General features: G+C 33.3%; 7 protein-coding genes across 7 annotated transcripts; 3 read left to right on the top strand and 4 right to left on the bottom strand.

The window, feature by feature from the left end:
- Nucleotides 1–31: 31 nt before the first annotated feature.
- On the top strand, nt 32–7,513 carry PRP8 (U4/U6-U5 snRNP complex subunit PRP8; the record flags this gene model as incomplete). Its single annotated transcript, XM_046079635.1, has 1 exon — nt 32–7,513. The coding sequence occupies one exon, from the start codon at nt 32–34 to the stop codon at nt 7,511–7,513; it is 7,482 nt and encodes a 2,493-aa protein (XP_045933261.1).
- A 476-nt stretch (nt 7,514–7,989) lies between these two features.
- On the top strand, nt 7,990–9,699 carry GYP6 (GTPase-activating protein GYP6; the record flags this gene model as incomplete). Its single annotated transcript, XM_046079636.1, has 1 exon — nt 7,990–9,699. The coding sequence occupies one exon, from the start codon at nt 7,990–7,992 to the stop codon at nt 9,697–9,699; it is 1,710 nt and encodes a 569-aa protein (XP_045933262.1).
- Nucleotides 9,700–9,914: 215 nt separating this feature from the next.
- Nucleotides 9,915–10,658, bottom strand: GPM1 (phosphoglycerate mutase GPM1; the record flags this gene model as incomplete). Its single annotated transcript, XM_046079637.1, has 1 exon — nt 9,915–10,658. The coding sequence occupies one exon, from the start codon at nt 10,656–10,658 to the stop codon at nt 9,915–9,917; it is 744 nt and encodes a 247-aa protein (XP_045933263.1).
- Nucleotides 10,659–11,464: 806 nt separating this feature from the next.
- On the bottom strand, nt 11,465–12,457 carry NNR2 (NADHX dehydratase; the record flags this gene model as incomplete). The annotated part of the gene is made up of 1 exon (XM_046079638.1): nt 11,465–12,457. One exon carries the CDS (start codon nt 12,455–12,457, stop codon nt 11,465–11,467), a length of 993 nt encoding a protein of 330 aa, XP_045933264.1.
- A 934-nt stretch (nt 12,458–13,391) lies between these two features.
- Nucleotides 13,392–14,294, top strand: MCR1 (cytochrome-b5 reductase; the record flags this gene model as incomplete). Its single annotated transcript, XM_046079639.1, has 1 exon — nt 13,392–14,294. One exon carries the CDS (start codon nt 13,392–13,394, stop codon nt 14,292–14,294), a length of 903 nt encoding a protein of 300 aa, XP_045933265.1.
- Nucleotides 14,295–14,514: 220 nt separating this feature from the next.
- On the bottom strand, nt 14,515–15,945 carry DBR1 (RNA lariat debranching enzyme; the record flags this gene model as incomplete). The annotated part of the gene is made up of 1 exon (XM_046079640.1): nt 14,515–15,945. The coding sequence occupies one exon, from the start codon at nt 15,943–15,945 to the stop codon at nt 14,515–14,517; it is 1,431 nt and encodes a 476-aa protein (XP_045933266.1).
- Nucleotides 15,946–16,738: 793 nt separating this feature from the next.
- On the bottom strand, nt 16,739–18,613 carry SDH1 (succinate dehydrogenase flavoprotein subunit SDH1; the record flags this gene model as incomplete). The annotated part of the gene is made up of 1 exon (XM_046079641.1): nt 16,739–18,613. One exon carries the CDS (start codon nt 18,611–18,613, stop codon nt 16,739–16,741), a length of 1,875 nt encoding a protein of 624 aa, XP_045933267.1.
- Between the last annotated feature and the right edge of the window lie 1,053 nt (nt 18,614–19,666).

The raw sequence follows: 19,666 nt of genomic DNA on the forward strand, positions 1-19,666 counted from the left end.
ACATAGAATAATATATATATAATAGGCAATTATGCGTGGCAATATATCACCACCTCTGCCAGAGTTGGAAAATGCTAATTTTAATAATGAAGATTCATCTTTTCCACCACCACCGCCGCCTGGTTTTGAACAAGAGGATACGAATGACGAAGATATACCACCACCACCTCCTCCTCCTGGTTTTGAACAAGAAGATGTGAATGACGAAGATATACCACCACCACCTCCTCCTCCTGGTTTTGAACAAGAAGACGTGAATGATGAAGATATACCACCACCCCCACCACCACCAATGTTCGAAGAGGAAGATATCACTATTCGTTTTAATAACTTACCATCTTCTTCAGCCCTTGAAGCTCAAAAGATTATCAGTAAAAATACTTCCCAGTCACTGCTTAAAGTAGAAGAAAACAATACAAGAAAATTTAAAACTTTTCCTCCACCAGGTTTTGAAGAAAACCTACCTTTAGGATCCAAGAGAAAAAATAATACTAATGAAACCTCAAAAGAACAACCTTCAACAAAAAAAAGAAAACTTTTTTTGGAAAATGAATTGAATAAATCTAAAAAAGATTGGTTAACATTACAAAAACAAAGATTTAGAAAAGACCTACAAAATAAAGGTATGAAAACACCTATGAAGAAACAAGGGAAAGTCATTCCCCAGAAAGTTGATCTTCCTAAAGAGCATTTAAGAAAGATTTTTAATAGTCACATAAATATGTCTGGAAAGAGGTTTAATAACGACAAGACTATCCATTTAGCGGCTTTGAAATATATGCCTCATGCTGTTTTAAAATTACTTGAAAATATGCCACAGCCATGGGAAAATCAAAAGGAGGTACGTGTCTTGTATCATATAACAGGGGCTATTACATTTGTGAACGAGATACCAAGGGTTATTGAGCCAGTATATGTTGCCCAGTGGTCTACTATGTGGATAGCAATGAGAAGAGAAAAAAGAGATAGACAACATTTTAAAAGAATTAGATTACCCACCTTTGATGATGATGAACCACCAATTTTGTATGAAGAGTCAATCGAACCTTTGGAAGTTCCAGAACCCATTTTTTTAGAATTGGATCCAGAAGACGATAGGCTAGTTAGCAATTGGCTATATGATAGCAAACCATTGGTGGAAAATAGGGTAAAAGTTAATGGTTCATCCTATAAACGTTGGAAGCTTGATATACCAACATTGGCGAATTTGTATAGATTAGCTACTCCCTTGGTTAACCAGGTAAATGACCCTAATTATTATTACTTATTCGATAAAAAGTCCTTTATGACTTCAAAGGCGATTAATAACGCTCTTCCCGGTGGTCCAAAGTTTGAACCGTTATTTCCTCATGAAGATGATATAGATAACGAAGATTTTACTGAGTTTAACAGCATTGATCGTCTCATATTTCGTAATAAGATAAGAACCGAATATAAAATTGCGTATCCGCAATTATATATCCCGAGACCACGAAAAGTTGAGGTTATCAAATCTGGGAACCCAATATTATGTCTAGTAGAAAATGATGGAATGGATTTTTTCAGTTATGACAATCAGCTTTTGAGTGCTATCAACTTTAAAAAATCGGAAAAGACACAAAGAGAACTTTTACGTAGGAAGGATGATTTTGAATTGTTTCAAGGTTTCAAACCCTTGTTGTGTGACGAAAGTTTAGAATTGCCCAATTTGGATGATGCAGTTTCATTGTATCATGCACCCTTCCCATTTAACCGAAAAAGTGGGCACATGATAAGGGCCGAGGATGCAACGTTGATGAAACATTGGTATTTACAGCACCCAGACGAAGATGACTATCCGCTAAAAGTGAAAGTTTCATATCAGAAACTGTTGAAGAATTACGTTTTAACCGAATTACACTCGAAAAAGCCCATGGCACAAAAAAAAATCAAATTGTTAAAGCGTTTGAGAAATACTAAATATTTCCAGCAAACTAAAATTGATTGGGTTGAAGCAGGATTACAAGTAATTAGACAAGGTCACAACATGTTAAATCTATTGATACATCGTAAAGGATTAACTTACTTGCATTTGGATTATAATTTCAATTTGAAGCCAACCAAAACTTTGACTACAAAGGAACGTAAAAAATCAAGATTCGGTCATGCATTCCATCTAATGAGAGAAATTCTAAAGATTACTAAATTGCTAGTTGATGTTCAAGTTCAATATAGGTTGGACCAAATTGATGCATACCAACTGGCAGATGGTATTTATTATATTTTGAATCATTTGGGTCATTTAACGGGTATTTATCGTTACAAATATAAAATCATGCACCAGATTAGGGCATGCAAAGACTTGAAGCATGTTATTTATTATAGATTCAATAAAATAATCGGTAAGGGGCCGGGATGCGGTTTTTGGCAGCCAGCATGGAAAGTTTTGGTGTTTTTTTTGAGAGGTACGACCCCCTTATTGGAAAGATGGCTAAGTAATTTATTAAGCAGACAATTTGAAGGTCGTTCTAACGAGGTAGCAAAGACTACCACAAAACAGAGAGTGGACGCCTACTATGATCTAGAGTTAAGAGCTTCTGTTATGAATGATATATTGGATATGATCCCGCAGGATTTAAGACAGAGCAAGGCGAAAACAATTTTACAACATTTGGGTGAGGCATGGAGATGTTGGAAGGCAAATATACCTTGGGATGTTCCTGGAATGCCCGTTCCAATTAAAAATATCATTGAGAGATATGTGAAATCTAAAGCGGATGGTTGGATCTCGGGTGCTCATAAAAATAGAGAACGGATAAAGAAAGGTGAGCATGTTGAAAAAAATGTAATACGTAAAAATTTGGGCAGATTAACCAGATTATGGGTTAGAAATGAACAAGAACGTCAAGAGGAAATGCAACATAATGGACCATATATTTCACCAGAAGAAGCCACAGCAATATTTTCTACTATGGTTGATTGGCTATCTTCACGAGATTTTTCACCAATTCCTTTCCCGCCTTTAAACTATAAGCATGATAATAAAATCTTGGTATTGGCGTTGGAAAATTTAAAACAGGCTTACGAAAATAAAAGCAGGTTGGTTCAGTCAGAAAGGGAAGAGCTTGCATTGATCGAACAGGCTTATGATAATCCACATGAGACTTTGAATAGGATAAAGAAGTATTTACTTACACAACGGTCTTTTAAGCCTGTGCAAGTGAGTATGATGGATTATTATCAATATATTCAACCACTTTACACCATTGACCCCATTGAAAAAATTACAGACGCATATTTAGATCAGTATCTATGGTTTGAGGCTGATAAAAGACAGTTGTTCCCAAATTGGATCAAACCCAGCGATTCTGAGATTCCTCAATTGTTGGTTTATAAGTGGTGTCAAGGTATTAACAACTTGCACGATATATGGAATGTCTCTGATGGTCAATCTACAGTTTTGCTAGAGACTAGCTTACAGCAACTTACTGAAAATATTGACTTCACTTTATTAAACCGTTTGCTAAGATTGATAATGGACCCTAATATGGCAGATTATATAACTGCGAAAAATAATGTCAAGATAAACTTCAAAGATATGAGTTACGTTAATAAGTATGGTCTAATTCGAGGCCTTTTTTTTGCAACATTTATCTATCAGTACTATGGTTTGATGGTTGATCTATTGTTATTAGGTCCAGATAGAGCACATGAATTGGCAGGAGGTGTGGATTCGCCTAATGAATTTTTAGCGTACGAAAACCTAAACACCGAGATTAAACATCCGATAAGACTCTATTGTCGTTATTTTGACAAAATACACATTGTTTTCCGCTTAAGCGAATTGGATTCAGAGGATTTGATTAAGGATTACTTGTTGGAAAATCCAGATCCAAATTTTGAAAATGCGGTTGGTTATAACAATAAGACGTGTTGGCCACGTGACTGTCGTATGAGATTAATGAGGCGAGATGTAAACTTAGGCAGGGCTTTATTTTGGGAATTCTCCTCGAGGTTGCCGACTTCAATAGCCACTGTTAAATGGGAGGATTCGTTTGTTTCTGTTTACAGTAAAAATAACCCCAATTTGCTATTTTCTATGTGTGGCTTTGAAGTTAGAATACTTCCAAAGAGCAGGGTCATTGAATCTAAGTCTTATGACGAAGGTGTATGGGATTTAATCAACTTTAACACCAAAGAAAGGACTGCCAAAGCTTTTTTGAGAGTTTCAGATGAGGAAATAACTAAATTTGACACAAGGATTCGTATTTTAGTAATGTCAGCTGGCTCCAATACGTTTACTAAGATTGCAGGTAGATGGAATTTGGCGTTGATAGCATTGTTTACCTATTTTAGGGAGGCTATTGTTGCCACAACCTCTCTTTTGGATATTTTGGTGAAAGCGGAAACAAGGGTGCAAAACCATGTTAAGTTAGGGTTAAACTCCAAAATGCCGACACGTTTCCCTCCAGTTGTATTTTACGCTCCCAAAGAATTGGGTGGTTTGGGTATGCTAAGTGCTTCACACATTTTGATTCCTGCTACTGATTTAACGTGGTCTAAACAAACAGATACAGGCATAACTCATTTCAGGGCTGGTATGTCACATACGGATGAAAAATATATCCCCACTTTATTTAGATACATCACTTCGTGGGAAAATGAGTTTTTAGATTCACAACGAGTGTGGTCCGATTATGCTGCAAAGAGGAAAGAAGCCCTTCGAGAAAATAGAAGATTGGCCTTTGAAGAGTTAGAAGATTCCTGGGATCGAGGTATACCACGTATCAGCACCTTATTTCAAAAAGATAGGCACACTTTGGCGTATGATAAGGGGTATAGGGCCCGTACTGAATTCAAAAATTATCGTTTGGAGCATTCAAACTCTTTTTGGTGGACTGTTGCTAACCATGATGGCAAATTATGGAACTTGAACAGTTATCGTACGGATGTTATTCAGGCACTTGGTGGGATTGAAACTATTCTAGAGCACACGTTGTTCAAAGGTACTGGATTTACGTCCTGGGAGGGGTTGTTTTGGGAAAAGGCATCTGGATTTGAGGATTCTATGCAGTTTAAAAAATTGACAAATGCGCAAAGAACTGGTTTAAGTCAAATTCCGAATCGACGCTTTACTTTATGGTGGTCACCTACAATTAACAGGGCCAATGTTTATGTTGGATTTTTGGTTCAGTTGGATTTGACTGGTATATTTTTGCATGGTAAGATCCCAACATTGAAAATTTCATTAATTCAAATTTTCCGGGCCCATTTATGGCAAAAGATCCATGAGAGTATTGTTTTCGATTTATGCCAAATTTTGGATGGACAAATGGATGTTTTGGGGATAGAAGAAGTCAAGAAAGAGGTTATTCATCCACGTAAATCGTACAAGATGAATTCTTCAGCCGCTGATATTACCCTAAATAGTACAAGCATGTGGAGTGTTTCCAAACCATCACTATTAAATGAAAGTCACGATGAGTTTAATGAAATTGAATCGGACAAGTTATGGATTGATGTTCAGTTGAGATATGGAGATTACGATTCGCACGATATATCGCGATATGTTCGTTCCAAATTTTTAGATTACACTACTGACAATGTTAGTATGTATCCATCGCCTGCCGGTGTTATGATTGGTATTGATTTGGCATATAATATGTATGATGCCTATGGTAATTGGTCTAAAGGATTAAAGCCAGTAGTTCAAAATAGTATGGCTACGATTATGCGTGCAAATCCATCGTTGTATGTATTGAGAGAACGTATTCGTAAGGGGCTACAAATTTATCAATCTCAAATACAAGAGCCGTATTTGAATTCGTCAAACTATGCTGAGTTGTTTAATGATGATATCAAACTATTTATTGATGACACCAACGTTTATCGTGTTACAGTGCATAAGACATATGAGGGGAATGTTGCCACCAAACCGATTAATGGGTGTGTTTTTATCTTAAATCCTAGGAGCGGGCAATTATTCATGAAAATTATTCACAAATCGGTATGGGCTGGGCAAAAGAGATTGGGTCAATTAGCTAAGTGGAAGACTGCAGAAGAAGTTACTGCGTTGATCAGATCTTTACCGAAAGAAGAACAACCCAAGCAGATTATTGTTACTCGTAAGGCTATGATGGATCCATTAGAGGTTCACTTATTGGACTTTCCGAATATCTCACTCAGACCTTCCGAGTTAAGGTTGCCATTTGCTGCTGCCATGTCTATTGATAAATTATCAGATGTTGTTTTAAAAGCTACCGAGCCACAAATGGTGCTGTTTAATATGTATGATGATTGGATGGATAGTATTTCTTCTTATACAGCATTTTCTAGGTTGATCTTATTACTAAGAGGCTTGAAAACTAACGAAGAAAGAGCCAAATACATTTTATATAAGGACCCAACAATTACTATAAGACCGCACCATTTATGGCCCTCGTTTTCTGATGAACAATGGATTGAGGTTGAATCCAACATGAGAGACTTAATTTTGGAGGAATACAGCAACAAGTACAATGTTAATATATCCTCTTTGACCCAAACAGAAATTAAAGATCTAATTTTGGGTCAAAATATTAAGGCACCATCAGTAAGGAGACAGAAGATATTAGAGTTGCAAGAGGCCAAGCAGAAATTGGATGAACAAACCATGGCTGTTGCAGATACCGCGATGAAAACGAAAAGTGTTAATGCACAAGGTGAAGAGATTGTGGTTGTTGCTTCTTCGAACTATGAAACACAAACATTTTCTTCAAAGAATGAATGGAGGGCACGTGCTATTTCAAATTCGTTGTTATCTTTAAGGTTGAAAAATATTTTTGTTTCATCAACAACATTTGTCGATCAAAAGAACGTTTATATTTTGCCTAAAAATTTATTGAGCAAATTTATAGAAATATCAGATTCTAGATCACAAATTGCTGGTTTACTTTACGGCTTGTCGCCCTCCCCCGAACAAAATATGATTAAGGAGATAAGAACTATAGTTATGCTACCTCAAATAGGAAATGAATTGTCTGTTAATGTGTCCAGGAAATTGCCAACAAAATCAAGGGTCCTTGAAGGAATGGAGTTGCTAGGTTGGGTACACACGCAATTTAGTGAATTTAAGTTTATGACTCCCTCTGAGATTTCTACTCATTCTCAGCTTTTCAGTAGTGGTGGTACTGGTGGTTGTATTGATCTTTCTATTTTTTCCACTTCTGGTAGCTTGTCGTTGTCTGCTTATACTTTATCTGAAAAGGGGTTTGAGTGGGGATTACAAAATAAAGCTATACATGATACTGATCCAGATGGATTTGAGCCAAGTTACAGCCAGTATGCTCAATTGTTGTTATCCGACCGTATTATTGGTAATTTTGTGGTTCCTGACAATGAGTTATGGAACTATGCTTTTATGGGGTCGAATTTCAATCCGGACGTGAAATATAATTTAAAAATTGATGTTCCAATAGGTTTTTATGCTGAATTACATCGTGCTATTCATTTTACTCAATTCAATGAATTTGTTGGTGATGATTTAGAGGCCAACCAAGAAGATTTGTTTGATTAGTTTACAGGGGGTTTTTGTTTTTGTTTTTGTAAGTATTATTGTTAATTAGATGTGTATAATGTGTTTAGTAAGTGTTATTTTGATGTAAACTGATAGTTTGATTGATTGATGTGTTGAAAAGGGCTTTTTATATAGTAATTTTTTTTTTTTTTTTTTTTTTTTTTTTTTACCCCTTTATAAAAATAGTTGTTTTTCGTTCTGGTAGGCCACTCAACTTGTTTGCTTGTGTGTTTTTGAAGCGTATTTTTGGCCTTAAGCAAGCAAATAATTATTTGTTCTGTTTAATTGTACTTTAAGCGTTTCGAAATCAAATGGAACTTTAAAAGTTAAAAAAAATACATCAGCCATCCAACATCTATAAAACTCATAATTAAAAAGTTTTTTTTTTTTTTTTTTTTCCTGTTTTTGTAAGGTTAGAAGGGAAAAAAGTTAAATTTTTCACACTTGAATCATTTAAGTAACAGTTTAGAACTTCCATGAATACAACAACCATTAATAAGAGCCACGATGATGGTAACAAATCTATTCAAAATTTGATATTGAATAAATTCCCAACCAAAGATGATTTAATTAATAAAGGTATTTGGAAAGGTGATATATATAAACCAATATATTCATTAGATATGGAAAATAGTGGTGAAGAGGGGAATATTAGAGGATGGGTTTGGAAAACTTTATTGTTGAATAGTATTATAGATGACGAAGAGATTATTAGTAGTAACATAACTAGTAATATTGCATCTTCATTACCATCTCCATCACCTCCTCCTATCTCTACAGATACTGCTTTGAATAGAAAAATTAGTAGAATTCAAACACAAAAAAGAAAATTATATATGAATGGTAATATTATTAATCCAAATGGTACTAATAGTGCTATTAATAATAAACGAATTAATAGTATAGCAAATGATTATAGTACTAATAGTAACAATAATCACAATGATGTAGAGAATGATAGTGATGTTGATTACGACTTTCATAATGCTATCAATAGTAAGAACAAGAATAATAACGACAACAACAACAACAACAATAATAATAATAATAATAATAATAATAATAATAATAATAGAAGCATTAGTAGTAATAGCGGATTTGTCATGTTGGATGAATTGAAACCGCTTCCCACTACTTTTGAAAACACTCGCTGTGAAGAAATCATAGAGAATGATGTTCGTGCCAGTGCTAATAACACCATTGGTAACACTAAAAAAAGATTATTAACACCAATGTCTACGGAGTCAGACCCACTGTTAAACAACAAAGGTATATTTAACAAGACCAACAACAATGACGATGCTGACGAAATCAACAGTAACAACTTGGAACACCAGTTGGAAATTATTAAGCTAGATACCAACAGATTATTACTATATGATATTTATAAATCTATACCGATTCAACAGGATATTCAATTAATATTATACAATTACTTAATTTACAATAGAACCACATATAAACAGGGCTTTCACGAGATAGTAGCAATTATATACCACCATTTAGATTATTCTGACAAGTTATCAACATTAAATATTTTCAATAAATTTATGGTTGAGGGTGGTATCAGTTTGTTTTTCAACGAAAGCGAGTTGATCAACTGGAAAAAAAACAAATTTGAGCCATTGTTATCCTTTTGTGTTCCTAGCATATATGATTCAATTTTGAAAAACTTTAAACTGGACAACACAGTGTGGTTAATCAGGTGGTGTAGATTGATTTTTATTAGAGAATTAGATTTAAATAAGGAAGTCTTACCCATTTGGGATCATTTTTTAACTTTCAAATACAATTTACTGGACTTGATGAGTACCACCATCATTCTACTATTAGTTTTAATCAGTAAAAAAATAATTTGTTATTGTGATGACCAGAGTGATTTAATTGATGTTTTATTGCATTACGAGGAGAACAATGCGTTACATAACACTATTTCTATAGTTGAATTAATGAAATATAGTGGTATGTTATGTGAAATCATACAAAATGGTAGAACAAATACTTCCAGCTACAATAAGTTTGATAGGAAAACCATACAGCACCTAAGGGATATTATTAGAATTTTTAGCGATGTGTATTTACAAGATATGGAATGGTCACAGATGATGAATACTGTGGTTGATTCCAACAGGTTAAAGACACAACAAAAATTAAAAGACAGGATCAAATCCAAAATGAAAAAATAAGCACTTGATGTAGCATATCTGATCGAAATATTAACAGTAATATAATAACAAAAAAAAAAAAAAAAAAAAAAAAGAAAAAAAAAAATTATATATATATATTTCTTATCATTTCATTAAAGTAGTCATTATATACGTATATACATATATATATATAATATTTATTTCCAAAGCTATACCAAAAAAAAAGGGGGAAACTAATCAATTAGAGTCCTCAATTATTTCTTACCTTGGTTAGCAACGGCAGCGGCACCAGCAGCAGCAGCTTCTGGGTCCAAGTAGTAAGATGGTTTAGTTGGTTTCAATTGGTTGTCTAATTCGTAGACCAATGGAATACCAGTTGGAATGTTCAACTTGGCAATGTCAGCATCACTGATACCGTCCAAATATTTAACCAAAGCTCTCAAAGAGTTACCATGGGCAGCAATCATAACAGTCTTACCGCTCAATAATTCAGCGGCAATCTCGTCTTGCCAGTATGGCAACATTCTGTCAATAACCAAAGCTAAAGATTCAGTTTGTGGCAAGACATTTGGATCAACGTCACCGTATCTGGCATCACCGGCTTGAGAGAATTCAGAATCAGCTTCAATTGGTGGTGGTGGAACGTCAAAAGATCTTCTCCAGGTGGTAAATTTCTCTTCACCGTATTTGGCTAAAGTGGCAGCCTTGTCCTTACCTTGTAAAGCACCGTAGTGTCTTTCGTTCAATCTCCAAGATCTCTTAACTGGGATCCATAATCTATCAGTTTGAGCCAAAGCAATGTTAGCAGTGTTGATAGCTCTAGATAACTTAGAAGTAAACAAGATATCTGGGTGGACGTTCTTTTCTTTCAACAATTCACCAGCTCTCTTGGCTTCTTGTTCACCCTTGGCACTCAATTTAACATCAACCCAACCGGTAAACAAGTTCTTTTCATTCCATTCACTTTGACCGTGTCTAACTAAAATTAACTTTGGCATTTTTACTATTTTATATTTTTGATTTTTTGTTTGTGTTTGTTTTGATTTATAAGATTTTATTATATTAAAAAAAATTAATTATTACAACTAATAGAAAAGTAAGAAATGAACAAACAATTAAATTACATTGTATAAACCAAGATGATTATGAAAAATAAAAATAAGAAAGGACCTTCTTTTATATACCAAAAAAAAAAAAAAAAAAATGTATATAAAAATAATATGAAATAGAAAGAGTTAAACAAACAAGAATGGAATATATATTTAGTTGAGTGGTTTTTGTCTTTCTTTCTATGCCTTTTTTTTTTTTTTTCAAGTTAAAAAAAATGAAATTACTGCAAGTTAGAAGCCAAAATGGAAGAAATAAAACACACACGCAAAAGCAAATATGAAAATAGCTGATGGTCAAAAATCTTAAAGTATGCAATTTCAATTCCCAAAAAAAATTGTGTGACATTTTTTTTTTTTGTTCTTTACGTTTATAATTTTGGAATCATCAAATCTATTACAAAAAAGTTGTGTGCAGCTTTTCTACGCAATTAGTGGAATCTGTATTGAAAGCAACCTCTAAACCAATTTTCCAAATAAACTTCCTATAAACAAATTAAAACAGAATTCGTTAAAAGTTTACTGGATGTTTGGCCAGCTGCTACTAATTTAACAATTAGTCTCGTTGATATCAAATCAGCTTTCCCTTATTTATTCTTTCCACTTCTCACCACCCCCCATAATGAAATATATATATATATATATAAAAACATAAAGGGGTATAATTATAACATATACATACATACATATTAAATATCTTAAAACATCTCATTATAAACTCTCCCTACGTTGTCATTCAAATCCGTCGTTTGCATTGATCTACCATGTTCTTTGTAGGCTAGTTTTGAGCAATTTCTAACAACAGTACTGGCTACATAACAAGCTAGTAATCTATATTCATTATGATCTTTTAACAACTTGCCATCATTTTCATCATCTGCTTCAACTTTTATAGAGCTGTTATTTTCAATTACATTACACCAAGATAATAATGTGGCCAAGACCCCTGTCAGTGTATCACCTTGACCACCGACTCTTTTCCAACTACCAGATTCATTATTGTGTAGTTCTGTAGTAGTGCCATCTTTGTGCAATAGTTTAATTCTATCAGTTTCCCCCTTTTCTAAAATTACCAAGTTGGAGAATTTTTTGTAAAGATCAGGATAGGTGGATAATAGTCTCTTCAATTCGATGATGTTTGGCGTTAGAATTGTATTTTTACTTGAGTCATTCGATGACAATTTTGCACATAGTCGATCTCTGTATTCCAAATCGTTAGACAACAAGTACAATGCATCTGCGTCTAAAATCAACGGAATCATGTGATCAATACAATACTCGATAATTTCCACTACATTTCTATACATATTATCAAGTGTATTATCGGGAGTGTTGTCACGCCTTCCTAGTCCTGGACCTACTACTACACATTGCATTCTCTTGATTAATTGAATATTTTTATCGTTTTCTTTATAATTCAAATATGGATGTACCATTAGATTGGGAGTATATCCCTTAATAACTTGTGCTGCATTGTATTCGCATAGGACATGTGTTAAATCACAGCCAAATAAAGCGGCTGCATGTGCTGAGAAGTATGGAGCACCTGTGTAGTCTAGACACCCTCCAACAACACATACCTTTCCCAATTGACCTTTGTAATAGTGAGGTTTCAATGGTGGAATAATTGTTTTTTTGGCTAATTTTATTAGCTGTAAATGGGATAATGAGGATAGAGGTTTACCAGACATTTGTTTTTTTTTTTTCTTTTTTCCTTGTTTTAGAGTTTTTAGTTGTAAATTAGTTATAATAAAAGAGAAGAGAAGAGAAGAGAAGAGAAGAAAAGAAAAGAAAAGAAAAGAAAAGAAAACGCAAGTTTTCATTGATGTTAGTAATTGTTGCTTTATACAGCCATTGAACTAAATAAAGGGTGAGAATATGATGGCAAGGTAAGGATTTCCCCTGATATTTATACATGGCTATTATAACCCTAAAACAGGGCATTATATTTATTTATTTTTAATTTAATTTAATTTATTTTTCATTCATCTGTCTTTAATTTTATTGGTGCACTTTCATAGCACTGAATTCTGATTGGCTGTGTACGAATAACCATCTGCATATTTTTTTTTTTTAATAAATATTATTCCCCTTTGCACATTACGTAGAAAATAAACAACTATTATAATAAATTATTCAAAATAAAGGAAAAAAGGTGGTAATAATAATCTTTATTGGCATTGTTGTTCTAAACTAACTTTTCTATCTCCCTATTGCTAAATCTACATGATTAAATTATTATTATTATAACTATCCTTTAATACTAAATCTGGTGGGAAGATCTCGATTCTTTTTTAATCATTTTTAAAGATTTTCAATTCATTAAAAAATCCTTATTATCTCGAAAAATTGACTTTTTATTCTCCTTCTTTTTTTCTTAATGTAACATTCCTTCTTATTTTATTTTATTTTATTTTGTCTTATTTTCTTTTACGTTGCTCTCTTCTTTTTTTCCTTTTCTTTCTGTCTCCCTATCCACTTTGATCTACCTTTTTTATCGCAACCATATATACATATGTATTTCGATTTCTCAAATTTTTTACTCGATCATGCCCATTCTGGGGATTAAAATACTTAATGTCATTGTTATCTCATATCCATTCATCATCAACACTGACAACAAAAATGTTTGCTAGAATTGCTTCCCACAAAAGAATCTTAATTCCAACTTTAGTTGCTGTTTCGGCCGCTACAGCTTTTACTCTTTATAACTCTACTTCCCGTAGTTTCCAATCTGAATCCTCAGCCAAGAAAGTTTTTATTGGTGACAATGCTTGGATTGATTTACCAATTTCTAAAATTGAATCTTTGTCTACAGATACCAAGAGATTCACATTTAAATTACCAACTCCAGATTCGGAAACTGGTTTAATTGTTGCTTCTGCAATTTTGGCCAAATATGTTACTCCAAAGGGTTCCAACGTTATTAGACCATACACTCCAGTTAGTGATATCCATAGTAAAGGTGAGTTTCAGTTGGTTATTAAGCATTATCAAGAGGGTAAATTCACCACACATTTGTTTGGTTTGAAAGAAAATGATACTGTTTCATTTAAAGGACCAATTGTCAAATGGGAATGGAAACCAAATCAATTCAAAAGTCTTACTTTATTAGGTGGTGGTACTGGTATTACTCCATTGTATCAAATGATTCATCACATTGCAGAAAATCCAGAAGATAAAACCAAAATCAATTTAATCTATGGTAGCAAGAGTCCAGCCGATATCTTATTGAAAAAAGAATTGGATGAAGTTGCTGCTAAATACCCAGAACAAGTTAAAATCACTTATTTCGTTGATGACAGTGCTTCTGCTACTGACTACCAAGGTAAAACCGGCTACATTACCAAAGAATTTTTACAAGAAAACATTGCTAAGCCTGCTGCTGACAACCATGTTTTCATTTGTGGTCCTCCAGGTTTCATGACGGTCTACTCAGGTAAAAAAGTTGGTCCAACTGATCAAGGTGAAGTTACTGGTATCTTGAAAGAACTAGGTTTCACCAAGGACGAAATTTTCAAGTTCTAAAAAAGAAAATAAGGGATATTCACTTTTATTTTTAACTTTCCTTGATTTATAGTTAAAATTGACGTATAATTTAACAGACTTTATACTTATATGCTTATGCATATATATATATATATATATATATATTCTTTCTTACCATCTCTTTTTCTTTTACCCCCTCTTTCTCTCTGTCTCTCATAATCTTTTTTCACAAAAAACAGGTTTTATGTCTGTGTAATACTTATTCTTCCTTTTTAAAATACCTGTCAATAAAGTAGTTGGTTTGCTGAATCCCGTCTTTATACCATGTTTCTGTACACTCTGGGAATTTATAATCCTCCCAATCAACATCGTCGTTATTAGCATTAATATTAACGCTTTTTTTGTTGATTACGTCGCAAATAGTACGTAAATCTTGTTCAAAATCATGCGTATTTTCATTGAAATATTGTTCTTTTATTTTTTTTTTAAAATCTTCAATAATATCTTTATTTGTATAAACCTTTAATAAGTTTCCAACAAATTCAGGATCAAAATAAAAATTGTTGTCATTTAATGAAGGATGCTGCACATCTTCAACTTCAATTTCCACCATGTCAAAACTTTCGCCCTTTCTACGTGGAAGATATTTATCCAAAGCTAGAAAATGTGTGGTTTGACATTCGTTTTTGGGTTTATCTTCATCATCAAACAATTTAATTTCGTCCTTGCTTGAACAAGATATGGCAGTATCATAACCATGTTTATATTCCGCTGTATATTTTACATGCAAATGTGCACTAAACCACCAAGTAGGTTTATACTTGCGCAAAATTATATCATATAACGGGCTTCCCAATATATTTTGTTCCACCTCATTTTTGAAAAATGGTTTTTTTTTCAATAATCCTTGCAAATCACCTTGTCTAACAACGCACCTGGGCCAATCGTGTGATAACATAATTGATGGTGAGTTACCATCTTTAACAACACTATTATACAATGGAATTATATTTTCAAATCTTACATGATACAAGCTTTTTTTATTGCGATTCCACCACGAATTTTCATTAAATGAACTATGCTTATGTCCTCCTTCTTGTGCTTGTTCGTTGTATTCTGGTCTTTTATTGTAATAATCATAAAGTTTGGTGATGCCACTAATTCCACCAATTTTTATTCCTTTGAACCAGATGGTTTGGGACCAACCTAAATAAACCATATTGGGTAATAAATACCCACCGTATGGTAGTTCCATGAATTGTCTCATATTTTCGTGGTTACCACCAATAATTAATGTTGGAACTGTGACTTCATACACACCATTGAAGTATTGAGGAAAATCAGATATATGATCAATAATTGTCGAGGCGCCGCCATTGTATCTGCTAATAATATTGCCCTTATTATTATATCTGCTTTTATTGTTATAGTTTTCTTGGTTAAAATGCCTGTTTTGATGATTATTGTATCGATGTTGATTAACAGGATTCATGTACTTTGCAGGGATTGAAATGGATGAAAGGTCCTTTGATGTTCGTATTGTCTGTACATCACCCAAAATTAATAATAAATCTGGTCTCTCATTGGGTGCTAATTCTTCAATACGGTCATAAATTCTTTTCAATGAACCATGCACGCAACCATGGACAGCGACTTTTAATTTTGTAGAAATATCAGTTTGAATGGACATTATATTTGTTTATATCTATATAATATATATGTATTTTTATTTATGCATTTCACCTATTAGTGCCAACTAGGTTTCAAGACATTTTTATTTATATAACAATGATTGAAGTGTACTAATGGTCCGTGATTTTATTGAACGATAAAATGAATAGGGAAGAAGCTCATCTTTTTGATCAATTTGTTATATTTCTAGTAATAATAACTTTTGGTGCGGGTAAATTTTATTTAGAGAAAAGAAAAAAAAGAAAAAACTACTATTTTCCGTACGAATGGCATTTGTTTATATTTAAAAGAGTAAAAATAGAATATTTTATAGTCCAAATCTGTCAATTATGAGGTTATTATATAGTATATGAAAACAAACAATGCTAAAAGTAACAATACCTTCTTTCTAATCAATTACTTCGAACAAACAAGTTATATCTTGGCAAGCTTATATGCCTCTGACAAATCTCTGAAAGTTCGAGTACAGTAAGAATGGAATATTAACTATAATCATCGATAAGTAAATAAATAAATAAATAATATTTATATTAGATATAAATAAATAAATACATAGATAGATAAATAGGTAGATAAATAGATAAATAAATAAATAAATAAATAGATAAATAAATAAATAAATAAATAAATAGATAGATAGAACATGAATGGATAATATTCCTAAATGATATTATATTATTAGTGATAAAACAATTTTTTTAAAAGACAAAAGGAGAAAAAAAAAAAAAAAAAAGTTATCTTTTAATTTTCATACCCCTCCCCAAGCATGCTTGTTACTCAATAAACTACAATCAGTAGGATCTAACAGCTGGTGGAACAGATGGACATTCAGCTTCATCCAAGGTATGGGTAATAACATGTCTGTAACCCAACTTAACTGGATCAGCAGTATGTTGTTGCCAAGACAAAGTATGTTTCATCCAGTTGACATCATCTCTCTTTGGATAATCTTCTCTGGCATGTGCACCTCTACTTTCTTTACGAGCAGAAGCAGCAACAGCAGTTTGAGTGGCACAAGTCAACAAATTCTTCAATTCCAAAGTTTCAGTCAAGTCAGTATTCCAAATCAAACTACGATCCTCAGTACCAACATCAGCAAAGGTCTTATCAACGGCAGAAATGTTCTTAACACCAGCATCCAAAGTATCTTGTGTTCTAAAAACGGAAACATCTTTTTGCATAGTTTTTTGCATATTTAATCTGATTTCAGCGGTAGAAAGTTTGCCATTAGCAGTTCTCATTTTTTCTAATAAAGTCAAAGACTCCTTACCCAAGTCAGCTGGCAAAGGTTTGTGTGGCAAACCTGGCTGTAAAGTATCAGCAATGTTGTGAGCAACACTTCTCCCAAAAACGACCAAGTCCAACAAAGAGTTGGCACCCAATCTGTTAGCACCATGAACGGAGACACATGCAGCCTCACCACATGCATACAACCCTTTGACAACATGATCTTTACCCTCTTCGTCAACAGACAAAGCTTCACCAGTCCACTTGGTTGGGATACCACCCATATTGTAATGAACAGTTGGGATAATTGGGATAGGTTCCTTGGTGACATCAACACCAGCGAAAATAGCTGCGGTTTCAGAAATACCTGGCAATCTTTCTTTCAAAACGGCAGCTGGTATATGTGACAATTGCAAGTAAATGTGATCTTTCTCCTTACCAACACCTCTACCTTCTCTAATTTCCATAGTGATAGCTCTGGAAACGACATCTCTACATGCCAAATCTTTAGCAACTGGCGCATATCTTTCCATGAAACGTTCACCCTTGCTATTAATCAAATAACCACCTTCACCTCTAGCACCTTCGGTAATTAAACAACCAGAGCCGTAAATACCAGATGGATGGAATTGAACAAACTCCAAATCTTGCAATGGCAAACCGGCTCTAGCAACCATGGCAAAACCATCGCCGGTACAAGTGTGTGCAGAAGTACAAGAAAAGTAAGCTCTCCCATAACCACCAGTGGCCATGATGGTCTTGTGAGCTCTAAAACGGTGAATAGTACCATCTTCTTGATTGTAGGCAATAACACCAACAACTTCACCATTGTGTGTCAACAAATCCATAGCAAAAAATTCAATAAAGAAGTGTGTATTATGTTTACAAGCTTGACCATACAAAGTATGCAACAAGGCATGACCGGTTCTATCGGCAACAGCACATGTTCTGTAGGCTTGACCACCCTTACCATGATCTTTGGTTTGACCACCAAAGGCCCTTTGATAAATTCTACCACTTTGGAATCTGGAGAATGGAACACCATAATGTTCCAATTCATAAATGGAGTTTGGAGCTTCCCTAGTCATATAGTGAATAGCATCTTGATCACCTAACCAATCAGAACCTTTAACAGTATCGTACATGTGATCTCTCCAGTTATCAGGATGAGCATTACCTAAGGCAGCATTAATACCACCTTGGGCAGCAACAGTATGCGATCTAGTTGGGAACAATTTTGTGATGCAAGCAGTCTTAAAACCAGCTTCAGCCAAACCAAAGGCAGCTCTTAAACCAGCACCACCAGCACCAACAACAATACAATCATATTCGTGGTCAACAATGTCGTATTTGGCTGGTTCAGCTTGGGCAGCCAACAAACTTCTTTGGGTGGTAGAAAAAGTTCTTTTAATACTTCTTTTAACGATGTTTCTTAACATTTTATTATTATTCTTTTTTGCTTTCTTCTTCTTATTATTATTATTTAGAAAATTTTAATTAAGATTGTGTGTTGTCTAGTAATGGAAAAAAAAAAAAGAGGAAATGGAATAGGGGAAGAGATATATACCAAATTTATAGTAGCAATGGATACCTTATTTTTAGGAATTGAGATTTTGATTTCCTTTTCTTATGGTTATTTCACCTTTTACAATCTTGGATTTTATGCTTATTTGTTCAAAGGAATATTTTTTTTACTTTTTTTTTTTTTTTAAATAAAATAAGATGATATAAATGGAATAAAAAAAAAAAAAAAAAAAATAAAAATAAAAAAGGATAAGAGTGAATCATTAGAATAAATTATTAAAGTTGAAAATTTTTTTACTTTTTTTTTTTTTTTTTTTTTTGGTAAAAAGCATCCAAAAATAAAGAAAGGTAAAATAAAACATTTTATTTTTTTTTTATTTATTTATTTTTTTATTTATTTATTATGGTTTGTTATTAGAGAAATTGGGCAAATTGGAACCTCGTAAAAAAAAACAAACAAAGTTTTATCGGGAAATTTCGGAGAATGTGGTTACTTTCTACGGTGGTGTGTGAAGCGGATTAAAGCAAAGCGAGAAAGAAAAAGAAAGTGATGTCTGTATTACACGGTGAAAAACTTTTTTCTTTTCTTTTCTTTTCTTTTCTTTTCTTTTCTTTTCTTTTCTTTTCTTTTCTTTTTCGGAAACGAGCTCGGAGCTATTTTATTATCTTCTTCCCTTTGACCATTTCTACAAAACAACCACTTCTGTTTAATGGATAAATGGAACAACTACTATACATGACCCTCATCATTCTTCGGAAGCTAGCGTTCCGTATAGCCTGCTTCTTCCAATATAAATATATTAATTACCATGCTTGCCACAGCCTAAAAGAATGAATAAAAGAAGAAATAAAAAAAAAAAAAAATAGACAGTTTAGTAACAACTCCGGTATACAGCTATTTCCTCTTGTCCGTAAACCCAACGGACTAAATTATACTTCGTATCAAACGATATATATATACAAACATT

Source organism: Saccharomycodes ludwigii, chromosome VI (genome assembly GCF_020623625.1).
Source record: "Saccharomycodes ludwigii strain NBRC 1722 chromosome VI, whole genome shotgun sequence".
Taxonomy (NCBI): domain Eukaryota; kingdom Fungi; phylum Ascomycota; class Saccharomycetes; order Saccharomycodales; family Saccharomycodaceae; genus Saccharomycodes; species Saccharomycodes ludwigii.